We start from the raw sequence: 19,542 nt of genomic DNA, 5'->3' as shown, positions 1-19,542 counted from the left end.
GAAAACGCTAATTAACATTTACGTGTGCCGCCATCTTTTCATGTGTAGCTAGGGCGATGTTCACACGTGCGTACTACACCCGGGAGATAGTTCCACGATTGCTTCGGGTAATGGTGAATGGACCAGTGAGAATTCGGCTCTCGCTCATGAATATGTATGAGGTATGTGAGTGCTGGACCCAGGTAGAAGCCGTGTGTGATTCTTGCTAGTGTGACAGGGGTTCCTGAAACTTCCGTGTTGGACCCGGGGTCAAACACAGAGATGTTTGGATAGTGTGAAAGGCCCTTTGGCTGCAGTCTGGCACTACTTACTCTTGGATCCTGTCAGGTAGAGTGGGAACTCATCATCATCCATGCCATCTGGCCGAGGCATAAAGGTCTTCTCTGTGCTCATCTGCATGGCTTCATCAACCTGGTGAGTGGACAGCATTACGTCCTCATTCTCCACACCACTGGAAGAGGGGACAAAACAATCAATCAATAATTGAATAACCGTATCGGTAAGATCAGGGCCCAATTTCACGCCGCTGCTAAGCACAAGATTTTCTGCTTACTGAGCCTTTGTCTATTTTGAAGCGACTGTAGGCAAAAAGCAAAGCAACTAAACTTCAGAGGCAGAATTTGCTGAAAACAATGACGCAACAAAAACAAAAAGTATCCAAAATCCTGGAATCACCTGCAGGATTTCGCTGCGTTGTGAAAGTTAGGGTTCAAGGAATCGTTACAAGTACTCAATCGATTGATGTTGTATGCTCTTAAACCAGATTCAACATTTTTAGAAACGAGACTAGGCAAGCCTAGTAAGCTGGTCCTGGACCAGCCATACAGCGTTTTCGAAATGACTGGCTTTGGCTTCATCTTCGGCTTAAGGAGATTTTAGACCCCCAACTTCTGGAACTCCAGCTACATTTTGGCGCCTGTTATGCTTCAGAAACATTCAATCGGTTGATAGGAAGCCAAAAGTTGGAATATTTTTGTTTAGTTTGCCTCTCAGTGATTCAGAAGTCGGAGGCAAAGCCGAAGCCGAAGACGAAGGAAAGGTTTAAATAAAAAACCCAAAGTCAGAGCACACAAAATCCTATTGAGTTGATTCAGAATGTCTATTCACTGGAAGTCTTTTCATGTATCTGGTCTACACAATGGGCCGGATTTAAGCCATTCATTGGCATTACGGGTAATCCTATACAACAGCACTGCCCAGCTCTCCTCACCAGTCTGCAACCAGTCCGAGTCACAAGTGACAGTCGGGGAGTCAGTCAGTCAGTGGAAAAGTTACAGAGGACTGGCCCTCCAAGATAAAAAAAAAATACTTAAGTACGAGTCAATTAGGTACCTGATCATGTAGTTCACACAGACCACGCACTGTGGCTTGTTGGTCTTGTTGTTGTAGATGACCGTGGCCTGGGTCTCCATCCATGCAAAGCCACTCTTCTTGGCCAGGAAGCGATAGCGTCCACTGGTGGCTTGGCCCTTGGCAAACACTAGAAAAACAAACCAGGAATTTCAGACAAGAAAATTAATTTTCTGGCAGAATTTCTACGAAGGAAAACTGTAAACACAATTCACAATATGTGTTACAATGCGTTACCAAGCGGTTACCACAGAAAAGGCTGTTTTTCACAGTGAAAAAAAAATGGTACGAAAGTTCATATCCACACACAAAACTGCATTCTCATTGCACAATGACTTACCATTTTTGGTTTTGTTTTGTTAATCCATGTGAATTTAGATGGAATTTTGAGGGCATTATAGTTGCATTTTTTAATCAAATGTGAACACAATCGATCCGGACCAATTGTAAAAACATAAGAAGTTAATTATAACTTGAAAGACACTGGCCAACAGGTTACTCATTTTTAGGTTTTATTTGCCAGAATATCAATATTTTTGTCTCAAACCAGGTGGGGTCACAATCTAGTTTTTCATCTTCAGGACTATCCAATGCCCCGAAGCTCCCCCAATTAACCATGCAGAGTTACTAAAAAAAAAAAAAAACCCACACAAGGGCTTTTCAGTCTGTTATTATGCTGCTCATTAGTTCTACAGAAAAAAAACACCACATATGAAACCCATTGCTGCAAATTAACGACAGGGCATCAAGCCATGCATGCTAGCATACACAGACTTTATTTAACCTGCTATAAAAGGGGACTCATTAGCAAATGGGCAGTACACCGAGAGTGCTTTCTTTTCCCTCGTGAGCCGCGCGGTGGCAGCGCAGCGTGAATAACCCAACAGTGTTTTGCACTTAACAGAATTACCGTTATTTGTCTAACGTCGGTTGGTGGGCTAAGTAGTGCATTTCAATAGGGCGAAAAACACAGCACCCTACTGAATTGACTAAGGCTACATGTGACACTGTGGGTCTAATCAGTGAAAGCAGGCAAGAAACACCAGCCTCAAGACCAAAGGCACTGCCCAGCAAACCTTCCCTTGACGGCTCGTACAATTGTATTCATAAAGTTCATGGACTGCAAAACACGAATGACCCACAACTAGATATGGCAAGAGAATCCACTGGAGAATTAGTTTGAAAAATATTTTTTTTATCCATTTCAACAAATTTGCCCACTACCTACGTCTTTTTCCAACAATACATGTTTTTTTTCTGGAAAACACACACTGTAGGAGAACCGTTTTAGGCAAGAGACCTGATTCTACCATTTAGCATTTTCTAAAATTAAACTTGAAAGAAAAGTGAATGACACAAGTGATCTGGATGCTATGAAGGCTTTTTGTTTTTATAACCATATACAGGTAGGCCTGACAACAAATATTACTGATGTGAAATCTGACACAACAGATCAAGCCCAACTGATTTCAAGCCGTCAAATGCACTTTTCTTTCAGTACAAAATATGGTCAGGCAAGTATTGTAAGTTTTGAATTTCTGACCGTAGATTTTGCCTAGTGATACCAAGAAGTTGCTTATGCTCAGAACACTCACAATCTTTGTGGAACCTGTCGATGGTGTGACTGTCCAAGGCATGGTAGAAATCATAGAAGGACTGGTTCGCCAAGTCATCGGGATCATAGCCAAGCAGCTCTTGAATTCTAGGAAAAAAAATAAGATTAAATAAAACAATTAAGGATGTATTGTCCTTGCTATTAAATTTTTCTCTCCTAACGGATTTTAACTGTTAATAAAAAAAAAGCTGCATCTTCATTCTGTGATCCCCATTTGCTATTTCCCGGGTTTGTTGCACTGCCTATATGTTGCTAGCATCGTGACTTTGGGTGTGATCCCTGGCTACCCTGCATACACGGGTTCATGGTTTCTGACTAGCGCCCCTTGAACAAAGACATAGACAAACTGGGGAACCACCAACATAGAGCTGGGTAGCTCAGTTGGTAGAGCACCGGAACGGCAATCCGGAGGTCGCAGGTTCAAACCCCACTCCAGTCAATTTCTTTGTTCAACTTTAAAATTAAGAAAAGTACTTGTTTCTTTTGAGGCGTCTGCAACACTCTGAAAAAAAAAAGAAGACATTTATTTGGGGTTGATTTTATCCACAAACTGATGCGCTCCCTAATTATTCAATCCCGACAGGATTACCGGAACTAGTTTACCCTACGAACTGAATAATTGTTGAGTTGCAAATAATTCATTAATTAGATTTTGTAGTTGGAAGTCCTATTGGGAAGTGAACAACTAACCGTTGGAGTTGCAAAGTCTCGCAATTAGGACAGACAGATTTCTATTCGTTTTTAAATCAGATTGATTATTTTCCCCAGGTCTTTGCCTGCTTGTTTTATGGCTTCTTATCAAATGTAGACGAAGTCCTATTTTATATTCCACTTTGTTCGAGACTGTAATTGCGTGAAGCATGCGAGTGTGCTATAATATGTGCACTGAATTGGAACATGCCTGACTGTTAATGCTGGGCGCATGTGATCAATAATCCTTTTTATCCAAGGGGCAGCTCAAGCTGAAATTGATTAAATTTAACAGCAGGTGGAATGTGATATGGAAACACCTTTCAGGTATAAAAGTAATTATCTCCAGTTGTTGGTGCTTCCAAACAGTGCCGCAAGAGAGATCTGCACAAACATATTTTCTTTTTTACCATTTTTTGTTTTATCCTGCTGTTACTATTTTTACAGAAATTGACGGTGGCGCGTCTGTGTCAGTTGTCAAAGGAATGGTTCTGAGACTTTACTTCCCTTTAAAAAAAAACTCCATAGTCATGACTCAGAAAGAATAATTCCATCTACTGCAATAAAAAGAAGGATTTGATTTTAAACAATGAAACTAAGAAAATGTATTTTTGGGAAACTAAAAAAAGTCCTCTCGAAAATTTGTACCCTGCACCTTCAGCATATATTTATCTTATTGAGCTACCAAATTGAATTGCTTCAATTGATGTTGCGATTCCGTAACTATATCCGTGAAAAAACGAGTTATGACTTCCGTAAAAATTGCCACTTCTGGGTTTTTTTGTTTTTTTGGGGGGGGGGGAGAAAGGCTCTTAAAACAATTGTCTGTCTGAACCAGCATGCCTTCCAAATTAATTAAAACTATGATTTCAGATGTGAATAGAAAAGGCTAGATCTTAATTTTAAAAAAAATAATTAATTTGCTATTTGTTTTCTTTTCATTGTTTTATAAACCTCATCCAAAATACTGTATTTGTACTCAACTGGTACAAACATATAACAAAGAAATTTTATTTTGTGTTTGATTTTAAACACGGAAATAGTTAAAATTCGTGAATTTTGAAAATCTAAATTAAACTTAAATTTATTCTATTCAGCGTATTTGGCTTTGATGAATAAATAAAAAAAATATAAAATTATTCTAAAAATACCGAGCTTGCTTTGAGAAGAAACATGCAGGTACTGCCCATCCCAAAGCATTCAGTACATGTCCAATATGACACCGCATAGAGAGGTACGGTGTACATGGCTGCCTATGCAATCTATTGATCCAGTTGAACTGTTCAATTCAAGGGTCCTGTTGTCAAAATAGAATGTACCTTGCTGGTTGCATGTTTCACATTTCAGAGGTTTAGCATGGCACAGCAGGTGCAGTGTGAAGGGCAGGGACTCTGGCGTCAGCACTGTAATACATGACGCAGCCGCTTCAAAAGGTTCTTGACATGAGGTTTAAAGGGGCACATCTTCATGGAATGGCTGAAAATTTATGTTCTATCAGATAGTTTTTACTTATCCAAATCCAAAAGTCAGGTTGAGAGGAAACTAGCCTAATGTCTCACTGTTCCTGAGAAAAGATGATATGAAAAATGTATGAAAAATATGAAACTTCCCTTTTGTTTTGTTTTGTTTTGTTTTTTTGTAAAGTGCACTTTGGAAAAAATTAGAAATGTTCCATGCTTTGCCCGACAACTGAGAATGCTGTTATTGTGATGTCATTAAAGCACACAGTCCTTCAGTTTAGAGGTTTTCTGTTCATTGTAAACAAACAAAAACTGCTCATTTAATTTTTTTAGGCATACAAGTAGTTTGCTCATTGACTTCACTGTCAAGTACCGAAACAACAATGAATCGCAAAGATTGGAAAATTTACCACAGCAAAAAAATCTGGCAACTTTTGGTCTTTGAGAGGTTGTAACACTGCAGTTTCTGCCTTGAAAGACATCACAATTTCGCTCATGAATAACACACAAAATAGGCACCAAGTCACTCCAGAAAATGAAAATTTGAAATTTGAAAAAAATTGGAATTTAATGGAATTTATTACAATTAAGGTGCATTTTCAAGGATTGCATTAAAAAAAGTTTTTGAATGGCCCTTTGAAGCCAGGTGAACCCTTCACACAAACACGTGCACACCCACCGAGCAGGATGTCCTGCATATGAAACCATCCTTCCAGGCTCCTGTAAATGTTGAATTTATGGGCCAAAAAACAAGAGCAGCCTTGAACTGGCCCAGGTGCCTCACGTATCATATTTCACTAGAAACTTGAGACCAGGAGAAGAAAAAAAAGAGACCGAAAATCTAGGGACAGTCGCGACCTGATGTCAGTATGCACATTCAAGGATGAACGTATTTTAGTGAGATTGTTTAATTTTTTTAAGAGGGCAGGAGGGGTTACAACCATTCACCCTATAAATTTTGACTTCTTCAAAGTTCTCTCACTGACAGTGTATTGTGTAATGTGAAGTTCACCTAGACCTCTTGATGCAGCTTTCTTACCACTGGTTCGTTCGCGAGGGACGCCCAACGAATCTTTATCTGAACCAGCTGCGTCAACACACGAGCTTCCCACACCAAGCAATGCATTTAAACATCCGTTCTAGTGGTCTCTCCCAACTATCTCTTGTAATTGTTGAGGGGTACGGTACTTATGCACGGAGTTTATAGCGTTACACATCAGCCTAAGGCGGAACCGGGTACCCGAGTACCGGACAGTTGATGTCAGGAACCGGATCCAGATTGACGGATCGGGTACCCATAATCAACTTTTCAAATTACTCAGTAGGTCCTCAGACAATGAAAAAGTAATGTTTTGAATGCCGTTTGTGGGGAATTTTCAAAGTGATAACCAGGCTACATGGAAGAACAAAACAGGTGTCACGTTTGTGACGCCTGCAAAAGTTGCAGTTTTCACCATAAAGCTATAAAACTCACTGTACATACATGAATTGCTGCATTGACATGGGACATGGGACATGTACCGTAATTTTCGGAATATAAGCCCCGGCTTATACGTTGATTTTGCCCATGAAAATGTTTACTGCGGCTTATACACAGGGCGGCTTATATGCTGAGCCTTGAAGAATAAAAATGAGATTCAAATGTGTATTTAATGTACTGGTATTTATAATAAAAGATCTGTTGCTGATTTTATACATGTACGTGCCACAACAGACGGCCTGCTGCACATACGGCCATGCGTGAGTGAAAGCTGTATTCATTGGTGACCGTACCATCACAATGATGTGGTAGTATTATCTCACCAACTTTTATAAACAATCTGAACAGATACTTCCGAGATTTGAATTTTTGGGTTAGGTTTCTTTAACAGATACCCGATTTTTTTCTCAGGACTCTCAACGGTGAATTAGACTTGTTCCAGCCTCCCCTTGGCCCACAAATTTGACTTGGATGACTACCTAGAACCCTTAGGCAATTGGTCTGGAAACCAGTTTTACTAGGCTTGCCGGAAAAGTCTTATTGTTTTCTTACCTGTCGTCGCAGTATGTGAACTTCATGTCCATGCTGTGCCTGGAAAGGAAAGTCTGTTTGTCCATGGGTATCTCTATGTTAGCTGGATGGTGGATGGGCATAGCGATGAGGGACAGACAGCTGAGCTGAGGCAGAGGGTAGCCGTTGGAGGTCATCATGGATGGGGCCGCCTTCCAGATTCCATTGCAATCCACCACCTGAGTATTCAAAATACATTAGATCAAAACACAAAAAATGAGAATGGAACATCATCTTCATGTAGTCATTCGCCCTGAATGTCTTGGCTTGTTTTTTTAGGAATACATTTTTGTAGGTCTTGAATCCTCAAAAATTTCCCTGTGCAGGAACCCAAGAGACCCATTTAATGGTATTAGGCTCCGCCCATCTGGCACCACAGAAATCAACAACAGCTATTGATATTTTCACCCACATAATGCCATACTCTTCATTCCAAATTTAGGATTACATATATTCTTTCTAAAAACTAATAAAGGGAAAAAAGGCCTCAAGCCTCATTTCGTAAGATCTGGTTGCAATTTTTATGCCTGAATCTTCCAATCCATACGTGAAAAATTCCTCAATTAGTAAATGTTGATCCTTCAAAAAAAAAAGGGCTTAATTTTGAAGTTGATCAAAGGAATTGTATGAAGTAGGGTTTGAACCCGCTACCGCTATCGGATCATCGTTCCAACACTCGCCAACTGAGCTATCCAGCCCAATGTTGGCAGTTCCCCGTTTTGCCAATTGATGTATTTGTTCAAGGGCGCAAGTCAGAAGCCATCAACCCATGTATACCATGTACCAAGGGATAACACCCAAAGTCATTGGATTACGCCCAAAGTCATGTTGCCAGCAATATCAGCAAAGCTGCAAATAACCTGGCTTTTCTAATAAAGTAGTGCTAGTAATGAATTATCTTGAGGTATCGGACCTTGTATGTGGCAGCCTTCAGGGTGACGATCTTTCCCTTGGCCGTCAGCGTGCACTTCATGCGCATCAGGAACCGGTGCTTCTCCCGCTGTTGTCGTTTGACGGTCTTGCTGCCGTTGGCCTGGCCCATCCAGTGGTGGTCGGCGAGATGCTCCCTGATCTCCTCATGGTCACAGGGATGGGAGAAATCGTAGATGCTCTGCCCGATCAAGTCAATCTGTCAAAGAGAGATAAATAAGTCAACAAATACATGAATTAGGCCAAAAAAAAAAATAAGTCGGTCTCTGGTCAGCGCACGCGTCGATTTTAATCATGCTCGTCGATCTTTTTTTTTTCCAAAATGTTCCGCGGTAGCTCCAACAGCGCCCTCTATTTCCGCACCTCAATTTTTTTTTACCAAAGAGCACCAAGGAATGGGAAATTGCACCAAGGCAAATGATCGAAAGCACCAAGGCAAATTATGGAGGACACCAATGTACATGAGGACACCAAAAAAGCAAAATAGTACCCACCTTGTCTGTACAATCCAAGCTTGAAGAAAAAAAAAAAAAAAGCAAAAAAAAAAAAAAAAGCCGCGTGGCCGCGTCAATTCCGGAACTTTGGTCTGACCAGAGACCGAATATTTTTTTTTTTTGGCCTTACACAGATTTTCTATACAGTTTCTAGCTTTCCATTTGAGGAAAAAAAATTGAGTCTGTGCAAGTTTTGAGGTGCAATGATAAATGTGATATTTCAATACTGATTTTACATTTCACGGGGAAAAAAATCATGACAGTGAAAAAGGCATTTTATCATAAATTAAAACTACCGATAACTATGATAAAAAGTTTGACCCACAACAGGGAATTTCATGCCATTAATGTGGCCTTCCCCGTGCTTTTTTGGACTTGCATCCCCAAAAACTAGATTCCTTTTCGAAGTTGCTATTTCTAGCTAGCAATAAAAAAATTATTCACTTTTGAATGAGACATCAACCAAAAAGAAATTTGCCCAAGTTTAGTTATTGAATTTTTACTTTACAATTTTGAATTATTGGCTGCCAGACAATAATTCTGTTCTGGTGGGGTAGGCTGGTTCCTGCCCCACAATCAGTATCAACAATGTACCGGTATGGACCGGGAGCCAGTCAGCTCAGACATGTCAGAAAATGGATCTGTTTGTGCCCAAAACAAAACCCTTTTTTCCCCAGAGGTTTGCAGATGTCCAAAACAGAGGAAGAAAAAAAGGAGACTTTTGGTTGGAATAAAATATACCTGTGAAAACTTAATTAACAGACAAATAAATTGAATTTGTTCAAGAACACGGGAAACGCTACTTTAACAGTAGACATGTACTGAACATGGACTATTCTCATAATTGTATACTTCGTGTTCACAAGTCACTAAAAAAAAAAAAAAAAAAATTCCTAAACTTTACAAAACTCACTGCAGTGTTTTTCAAGTTTTGATAGCATACAAGAGCAGTTAAAAAGGAAGAAATCAGCTGATCCGAGGAAAATTCAATGCCTGCGTTCAAACATCAAACGATCAGACACGTCCTTTGTTAAGGTCAAATTGTTGACAAGGGAAAGAGTTTTTCCTTGTCAACTTCCAGAATACTCTACATGAACCCAAAATGCACTAAATACTATGGGTACTTGTACACACACCGTAATACACAGATATGCATCACCGCACAGTTTGGAGGACATTCTAGATAAAAAGGCCCAGACACAAAAGCCTGTAACCTGTAGTTTGAAATGGGTCGATTCAAAGTCCGCTTTTTTGGAAACAAACAGCCCTATTATGTTAACAGCCCCATTTTGCCATCTATGTACATACATTTGACAGAAACAAATAATTAAAGAAAATATTAATCACCACAAGTACATGTAACACATGTAGTAGGGCCTATAAAAGAGTTTTCAAAGTGAGTTGTACATGTAAGGAAACTTTTACATGGAAGTCCATTAATACATGTATTGCACATGACATGTTTTTATCAATACATGTACATGTACATGTACATATGTACAAAAACAAACATGTCATGTGCATGTACCATATGCATGCACATACATGTACATGTACACTATACTTTGCAGAGTGCATTTGCTGTAGCTGACGTCATTTTTTAACATGTCCGGTTGATAAAAAGTGATTTTTCCAGCATGTCCCGGAAACTTTTAAGGACAAAAGTATAGGTTTCATGTTGATACATGTAGTCCCTTTCTCAGAATGTCCACAATACGATATCTAGCTTTTGGTGGTTTTGAACCCAATTGTGCAATACTATTCACATTCTAGTCATTCATGTCATTTCAGGTTCAACGGCCCATGTTATTTTCCCCATATGCTTTGCTCATCAATTGACACAAAGCTCTTGGCAAAAAGCCAGGTAGGTTATTGACCGCATTGTGTGTACAAATATGTACGTCATATTAACATACATGAATACCTTAATTTTGAGTATAAACGTACACTTTACATATACCTAGATATATGTACAAATGTATACTGTACGTTCAGATTTCAGATCTTGAAATCGTATAAACAGGTTCATTGTACATGTTCAGCATGGTGAAAAAGATTTTCCGCATTGGGCACATGATATCCTCAATCACTGGAAACCACAAAGGGTAATGACTTCCAGGGCAACAGGACGAGGCCATGTAGATTTTAAACTTTGCTTGAAATACTGTAGGCGATTGGTCCATGTTTGTTTTCATACAACGCAGTAATTAATTCTTTACACAAATGAAACTTAAGGTTCAGTAACTTCCACTATGAGAAAAAAGCTCTCTTCACAAGTCTTCACATTTTTTATTGCCCCTCAAAACAGACTCAGCAAAAAAAACAGAAAATCCCCCTGAATAGGTGCCATTACAAATTGTACGTGTACAGGATACGTATACAGCTAGGGAAAAGTTGACTATGACATCACCATTTTGTATGATAATTTCACCAGACTTAATACATTTCAATATTTTGATGTAAGATATACATTATGTACATTGCCACTTCCGAGCCACACACATGTATCCTTTATGCGCACCATTTTCTATTGGTACCTAATACATTCTCACAATTTATCGGATGGAACTGAGTCTACAGTGCTTACACTTATAAACTTACAACAAAACCCAATGTTAACCCAAACAGAACTCAACCCATCAAACCCCAACGGCATATTTTGTTGGAATCTGTCAGGATGGGTACAGTACCCCTAGTCTTTTACATTGGGTTGGCACACCTCCAGAAAGTCAGAAATATGTGACTGCAGTTTCCCATATGGTGTTGGAATTTGCCAGGATGGGTAGGGTTGCTAGTAAATCAAGCTAGGGAGTTAGGGTTAACAGAATGCTATGTAGGACTTTCAAAACTTGTCAAATAGTTAAGAATTATCAATTTCTACACTTAGGCCAAGTAAAAAAAAAGAAAAAAGTTTCTCGTCCCAGCTTAAAAAAAAAATGAAAGAGGCCACCCCCCTTCCCCCCCTTCCCCCCCCCTCAAAGATGGCAGATGGATTCTTCCATTCTCTTCACTCTTTTGCCGATACAAAATTGTGACCAATGGAGCCGTCAACCTTTCTACATAGCTACAATTTTGTTGGAAACAAACAAAAAGGACAATATATATTGATAATATTTGCAAAATATATTGCAAATGTATGAAGAAAAAAAAACCCCAAAAAACAAGGTGCGCGGGAAAAAGGAAGCAGGCAGGGATGAGAAATTGGTTTTTTTTTTTTTACTTGGCCTAATTCGTAAATATCAATCCCATACCTGTTTGAGACCCATGTAATGCGAGACGTTTTCGGAGATGAAGATGACGTCGCCCTCTTGTGACAGCATCATGGCAAAGCCGTCCAGAGCCTTGAGGTAGTAGTTATCGATGAGCTGCTCGGCCGTGAGCGGTAGGTCTTCATCGACGTCCACCGGTTCAGACTTGATCGCTGTTGAGATAGTAAGACAGTCACGGCAAATATTATTGTAAATGTCAAGGTTAAAAAAACAAGATGCAGTGGTCACAAGTTGACATGCAAGTTCATGTGTATGCAGTATAGCACATGCTCTTGGCTGTCCATTAAATAATTATACATGTACACTTTTCACGTAGACTCTTTATAGTATGGAGGTTTTTCCCCAAAATTTTGCCTGGGAAATTTGGAATTGAATCCGAATGGAATCACGATTCCCAGACAGAATCGGAATCGATTCCAAAAATTGTGGATATGGCCAAGTCTCATTTATACTAAGCCTCACCCCAGTGAATCCTGCAGGTTCCCAGGGTTTGAAATTAGCGGTAGCCCGCTAGCCAAATGCTAGTCAAAACAGCGGAGGGCTAGTCAAACTATTCCAACTATTCCTTAAGTAGCCCGGCTGGCGAGTCAACAAATTATTGTGATATGGCAAAGATGAAAGGGCAGGAATAAATAAATCATTAAATTCAGAAAGCAAACCTGTGTCAATTTGTGTATAATTTTATCAACTGTTCAAAAGGATTACATTATTAGATCTCTTTATTTACAACACTGACAAGATTGCCTCAGAATAGATCAGAAATCACTTGGAAATGGTTAAAAACGGATTTTACTTATAAATACTAACTATTTTCGTTACAAGGTCCGTATGGATCACGTCTGTTTTCACATCGCATACTTGCGTGAGAACGAAAATGATAACGACGCAAACATTTACCTGCCTACATCTGATGGATTCTAGATTTATTCAGGCTCGTTTGGAAGTAAATATCCATGAATGTCAGAAACTGTACAAGTACATAGATGTACATGTAAAAATATAATTTGACCAATTCTAAAAAAGGTCATACAACATTTGCAAACATAAAAAACAAACCTACCAACTTATTATGAAATACCGGTACCTTACTGGACTGTAAGTGAATAATAGTCTCAAGCATCCTGTGAAATCATGGCACCTGGTGTGATGTCATTTTCAAGAAAAAGTTGAATTTTTGTATCAATTTCCAACAATGAACGGCCGACCATCAATGGAAAAATACTGACTTTTTCAAATACTGTATGCCCCCCATTTACCAAATTTAGTTAGTCCACATTTTGTTTGCAATCAGTTACACATCCGTGAACAGGTGCAAGCCAGCTAGTCTAGTTCCCTCAACTAACAATTCTCCGATAAATTGCTCTGTTTCGTCTAATGTACATGTAGGTTCAGGGAACCAGACTACAAGAGCAGCATTTTTTCCCTTTGTTTTCCAGCATGTATGAAACAATAATTGCTGTAAAATACTAACCCACAAATCCATTCATTTCTGAAAATTACAGCAAAAGCAAATGTTGAATGTTATCTTAAACTATTGTACGTACATGTACATGTACACATGTACTTCATAAGTACCAATGGAGATCATTTCATGTTCGTTACAGGTGGAAATCATTAAAACAAATTTTATTTCCTGGAAAAGATAACACAAATCTGTTTTCAATATATACCGTACCGATGGACTTTGCAAAATTTGGATATCATTTACAATTACCAAATTACAAAAGAGAAGATGACTACATAAATTGTAGTTGCATACATTGACACATTTTAAAGCAATTAAATTGAGGGCATAAGTGCAGCGCAGCGGAGGGCACATTATTTCAGTGTCAGGTCATGAGTTCGGTCGGGTCACAATGTTGCAATAACTACATGTTCACGTCCATAAATCACAATTTCCTGAAAATAAAGATGTACATTGTATTATGCACACGTACACACACCAGTGAGCTATACATTTATGTATCCTGCATACAGTACTAGGTACATGTACGTACATGTATTTGTTTACTTGGAATCTTATAAACTGTAACAATGTTGATTGTTCTCCAAATGCTACCATAAATATTACACTTTATGAACATCAATTGGCAAATATTTCACACACAAAGGAGGGGTGGGGGGTGGGGAATGAAGAGCATGGTGTGCTATTCAAAACAAATACAACAAAATTCTAAATGTGTTTCCTGTATGCCTTCTGATAGACCTTATGCATTGGAGAAATCTATTGAGGGTTTTCTTTATTTAAATGTACATGTAGTAATAATTAACACACAAAAAGGCAACTCCTGCCTATCCAAGCAAGACAAAACCAGTGCCCTCCAAATCCGCCTTAATGCATACGTACGTGTACATGTAGGGTCTGTTACTGATGTCTAAATTAAGATCATTGTTAAGGCAAAAAAAAAAATAGTTCTGCTTCCGGTTACCCTACCAACCCTTTTTTGACAGCCCTACCCTATTTTTTTTGGGGAAAAAAGAGGGAAAAATACATGAAAACCATCAATTACTACCTTTCACCCTTTACTACACGTAAAGTTACAGACATCTCCATATGAACGTATGTAACCAAAAAATTGCCAAAAAAAAAATTAATTTCCCTACCTACCTACCCTATTTTCAAATGCCATGTAATCGGAAGCAGAACTATTTTTTTGGTGTGGCTTTATTGATGACAAGGTATCGTGAATTTTAAACTTGACAAGTACATTCATACATCTAGGCTACGGGAAGCACTACGCTTGTCACGGCACAGTTTTCTCTCGCAAGTTGTGGGACATGTACACTCAGTACTAGTAAACTGTAAATGTACATGTGCAAGCAAGAACATGTGCACAGGACAATATTTCATGACAAATGTTCGGACTTCAAATTCTTAAATGTTTGGGTCCTTCTTTTCCAATGTGTGATACCCAGAGAAGAAAGAGTGGAAACATCATGTGACTCGTCACGTGATCTCTGTTTCGTTTTTAGTCTTACCTTTCGGTGTGAAATGTTGGATCCTGAGGTAGCTGAGGAGCAGTCGCATGATGCCAGCTTTGTCCAGCTGAGCGCACATGCTGTGTGGCATGGGCAACTGATGGGCGAGCTCATAGAAGATGGCCGTTTCATTCTCGCGTCTGGTCCGGGCTGCATTGCGCGATTTCAACTTCCTCTTCTCCGAATTCCTGTAAGGCGAGAAAATTGGACAGAGTTACCATCCACTGGAACATGCACATGGAATCTCCACTTCAGCTTTTCCTCAACAAATTGTTAAGATGTTACACACATGAACATGTGTACATTACGCGTATGCAAATCCGAAACTCTAAATCATCGCTATACTATAAAGAAGAAAGGAATGTGTGTCAGTTTGTCTTACAGTCACTACGTGGGCATGTGAAAAAAAGATGTCCACATAATGCAGGTTGTGTTAACGTTATGTGGACTAAGCCGTGTCCACATAATAATTATTCGCCCTCTCTGGAAAACAGGTTTAGAGGCATTTTCGGGTTAGGGTTATACCGTCGCAGAATGAAGAGAAACATTCAAGGAAATCAAAAAAGAAAAATTGGGGTTTGAAAGAGTTTTCCCAGTTTAAGTAAAGTTATTTTTTGTACCGAGATTCTTAACTACACGAAAACAAAGGAATGTCCACATAGCGTATGCAAAACAAGCAAGTGTGTTTTGGTTGCTCGACAGTGAAGCGGGCAGGCATCACAGCCTACATACTGAACAATAGCCTAGGGCCTACCAAATGATGTCCAAAATACGGAAATACCGACAACCTCAGTATGGAATTTCTTTACTGCAATTTACCATCTTTAATGTCGTCAGATGTGTGCAAAATCCCTTTAAACAAGTGACAGAAACAGTCCAAGTCTGCACTATATGGATTTTTATTGTTTAGATGCCTTGTCAAGGTACCGGTATCTAGATAAGATAAAACTTGTGCTTATTTAGTTGTCCAGCAGAACCTTTGAAGTTCTGCCCATCCTGCCTGTTTGCAGTTTCCCTATCACCGTGTTGTATTTTGACAACATAAGAGCCAGCCCAAAAAAGTACCTAATAATATCAACTACCGCGATATTTTTGTGACGGTATACCGTGGACTCTCACGATACAACACCGCACAAGCCTAATCCATGCATACTTAAATAGTAATTAACAAATGTGTTCATGTATATATTTTGTGTGTACTAGCTCTATACACTGTACATCATGCGTAATGTAAAATATACAACGTATCGGTAAGTACGGACACTGAAACTGATCTGACCAAATCAACACCTTGGTTCAACTGAATAACAAACTGCACTTCCTAATTACACTGTGAACTAGGATCACTGCTAATGAACATGCAAATCTAATGCGTCATACATTGTATGCAGTACATGTACAATGTACATGATCTAATACACCGTGCCCTCTGGAGACATGCACACAATAGGGAACAAAAGATTGTATACGTCTCCACAGGGCAATTTCTATATAGATGACTACATGTACGTCTCCACAAGGTTTTTACAAAAAAGATTCTAGATTTTACTCAAAAAGTAGGAATTTCCAAGGTGGGTTGATTTGTCGCAAATGGAAGAGTTTTAGAAAAGGGATATTAAGTCCGAATTTCAGCGAAGGAAATTAATTCTGGTTAATAGGCCTATAAGAGCGGTTTGAAACCACACTTTCAAACTCAAAAACTTTACTACATGAGAACAAAGTAATGTCTCCACAAGGGATACAAATTTCAGAATGCGTATACACTGTACATGTACACACTTTTAATTCTGCTCTTGTTGGGTCAAGCATGGGTCAAGCATCGGTCAAGCATGGGCCAAGATGTATTCTTGTGAGGATGTAAATGTACAGGTACAATGCATTGTACACTGTACCATATAAAAACGATACTAGCAAATATTGTGCTGGTAGTTTGTTGCCAACAGAAAGCCTATTTGCAAAATAATTAAAAGGGGGAGATCAATGTAAAAATTGCATATACATGTATTATCATTGATTTTGACAGACTTCAAATATTTATTTTAAACCAATCACAACAAATACACTATGGTGATGTTCTTACAAACTTATCCTTTTTAAGTACTTGTATGTACATGTAGCTATAATTTTTGTTTTCCTTGCCAAATTCATATGAATACCAAATAGCAGAGAATGCTGTTTGTTACAAAGAAAATACAATTGAAAAATCGAGAGGTAGATATTGTGAAATCACAAAATATATATTTGTTGAAATAGCTAAGATTGTTTACATACTATGTACAGTGTACACGTACATCTGAACTAGCCCTAACCCCCTAGGCCTCTTTGCTAAGAACCATCCTCAATCCTCCAAAATCCTCCAAAAGCGCCTAAATTCTTCAAAATTTTCAGACAGTCCTGCCTCAAGATGCATTCATCCTCAATCCTCCAAAATCTTCCTCATCCAAAAATGTTGCAAGTGCTTAAATGTTCAAATGAAGGGTACCCAGCCCCTCAATCCTTCAAAATCTTCAGACAGTCCTGCCTCAAAATACCATTCAACCTCAATCCTCCAAAATCCTTTTCTGAAAAAATACCATTCAGCTTCAATCCTCCAAAATCCTTTTCTGAAAAATACCATTCAGCCTCAATCCTCCAAAATCCTTTTCTGAAAAAATACCATTCAGCCTCAATCCTCCAAAATCCTTTTCTGAAAAAAATACCATTCAGCCTCAATCCTCCAAAATCCTTATCTAAAAAAAATACTATTTCAGCCTCAATCCTCCAAAATCCTCCAAAACCACGAGGATGATTTTGGAGGATTGAGGAGGGTTAGGGCTAACTGTAAAAATGGAGGATTTAATTTTAATAAAAATTAATATGATTCACGATGTGTACTGACTACTCTCATAGATTACCACAATCACATTCACTACGGTACCAGTATTCTTTTCAGTTGTACTAATTACAACTTTCATGAGAAAACTTTTAGTCTTTCATTAAAATGGAAAAGAAATCTGAAACAGAATGTCATTTTGATTGTGATGTCTCAGACTGGGACATGTATCCATGTTGCGTCCTGACTCCACTTTTTTCATCATATATTATCTCAATGAAGGTCAGTCATTGCAAAAAATTGTTGAAAAATGCACTCAACTCTCCATAGACTTTGTACACAAGTGGCGTCAGGATATTTCTCTTTCCTGCATGGCAATGTTTCTTTAAAACACACTTTTTAACAATATTAAATAAATCCATGTTTTACACTGGGACAATATAAGCACATATGCCAACGTTTAATTACACGTTTGCTTGAAGAAAAAATCAAGAACGGCAGTTAACGTCTTGGTAAAAGTGTAGTTTAGGACAAGTGACTTTAGTGATCAAAATTACAAAAACCTGGCTGGAAAATTGATAAAAAAGGAAAGATTCCCATGATATAACTGGCTATCACTAATTTTTCCCTTCAGTGACTTAATATCAGCCATCAGAATGTGATAATATGTCCTAAAAAAGTCAAAATTACCAGGGACAATATTAAGTGTTGACTGAGAAAACAATTTCGAAATTTTCAGACCAGTCTAATAATAGCGTTTGTGCACAGGGTGACAAGTGATAAAGTCAAAAGTCTTGAGGCTAAGGCTGCAAAAGTCAGTTTGGAATAAGACAGTCATTTGCAAAAGTCATTTTTGAATGGAACTAGTAAAAAATACAGGTGTCCTAAACTACATTTTCACCAATATCTTGACCTGCTTATTGCTAATGCTAAACCAAAACTAACCTCCACGACAATGACGACCAAGTGTAGACTACCCATTGTGTGCTCTGTTTATACTGTATGACAGTACGCGTATTTCGACTTGCCATTGACCGGCGTACAAAAACGTGCTCAGACCTCAGTGGTTGAGTAATTAAAATTATTCAAAAGACACAATTTAATGAATATAAGAACCCTAGGCCTCATTACAATGTATATTCAACTATTACTAATGAATTTAGAGGCAATTAACTTCAGTATTCACAGTTAATAATACAAATTACAATACAAATTTTAAGGCAATATTTTCAACTCACCTCCTCTTCTTTTCTTTTGGTGGCGACGTTGAATTTGAGCTTGGACGATGCATAATTTCGGTCCTTTTCCCGCAAACTTTCGTCCTCGGTAAGTCGACTTGTGAATCCTAGACAAAGGAACTTCTTCGGATCAACAGGTTATCAATCTACCTATCTGATATGAAGAGATTCGGTCGTGAATAAAAAGTACTAGTCCAACATGTAATGCCACAGTCTCAGAACACTGCCAAGGATTGTCCGCATTGCATGTTACCGTACGTTCGTCTGATAAACTACAGTGTGCGAGATAGAGTCGAGTGCAATCTAGAAAAAATAAAAATAGTCTGATATGACGACATTGTGGTAAACTTCACACAAGTCCTCAGTTCACGCTGAGGAAGCCTGTTCTGATCGAATAATAATTGGAAATTCAGATGTTTTATTAGCGAATTCTGATTTTGTTTACATGACATTTCAATGACTAAGTTAGTTTTGAATTACACCCTGTGACGCTTACGGATTGTTTTAATCCTGTCGGAGCTCATAACACCTGGACTGAATCAAGTCTAAATATCACATGGCTTGGGCCCTGTTTTCCAGTGTGGCCTAGACGCGCACGTTGACGTCACGGCGGTTTTCTCCCCCAGGATGTTAGACTTGCGTTCTAGCCTTGTCG

At 38.7% G+C, this 19,542-nt stretch overlaps 1 protein-coding gene across 1 annotated transcript in view; it reads right to left on the bottom strand.

The window, feature by feature from the left end:
- Window positions 1-19,189, bottom strand: part of LOC119742597 (hypoxia-inducible factor 1-alpha-like) — a 31,375-nt gene extending 12,186 nt beyond the window's left edge. Inside the window, exons 1-8 of the mRNA XM_038218710.1 lie at window positions 18,888-19,189; window positions 14,838-15,025; window positions 11,841-12,010; window positions 8,079-8,294; window positions 7,148-7,344; window positions 2,946-3,052; window positions 1,333-1,480; window positions 312-451 (exon numbers count right to left, since the gene is read on the bottom strand). Of these exons, the coding sequence (XP_038074638.1) occupies window positions 312-451; window positions 1,333-1,480; window positions 2,946-3,052; window positions 7,148-7,344; window positions 8,079-8,294; window positions 11,841-12,010; window positions 14,838-15,025; window positions 18,888-18,940 (1,219 nt within the window). The 5' untranslated portion in view covers window positions 18,941-19,189. The remainder of the gene's footprint in view (window positions 1-311; window positions 452-1,332; window positions 1,481-2,945; window positions 3,053-7,147; window positions 7,345-8,078; window positions 8,295-11,840; window positions 12,011-14,837; window positions 15,026-18,887) is intronic.
- Between the last annotated feature and the right edge of the window lie 353 nt (window positions 19,190-19,542).

This window comes from Patiria miniata, unplaced genomic scaffold (genome assembly GCF_015706575.1).
Source record: "Patiria miniata isolate m_02_andy unplaced genomic scaffold, ASM1570657v1 HiC_scaffold_11, whole genome shotgun sequence".
NCBI lineage: Eukaryota > Metazoa > Echinodermata > Asteroidea > Valvatida > Asterinidae > Patiria > Patiria miniata.
The sequence above is the reverse complement of the archived record's forward strand: the minus strand, read 5'-3'. Positions and strand labels throughout refer to the sequence as shown.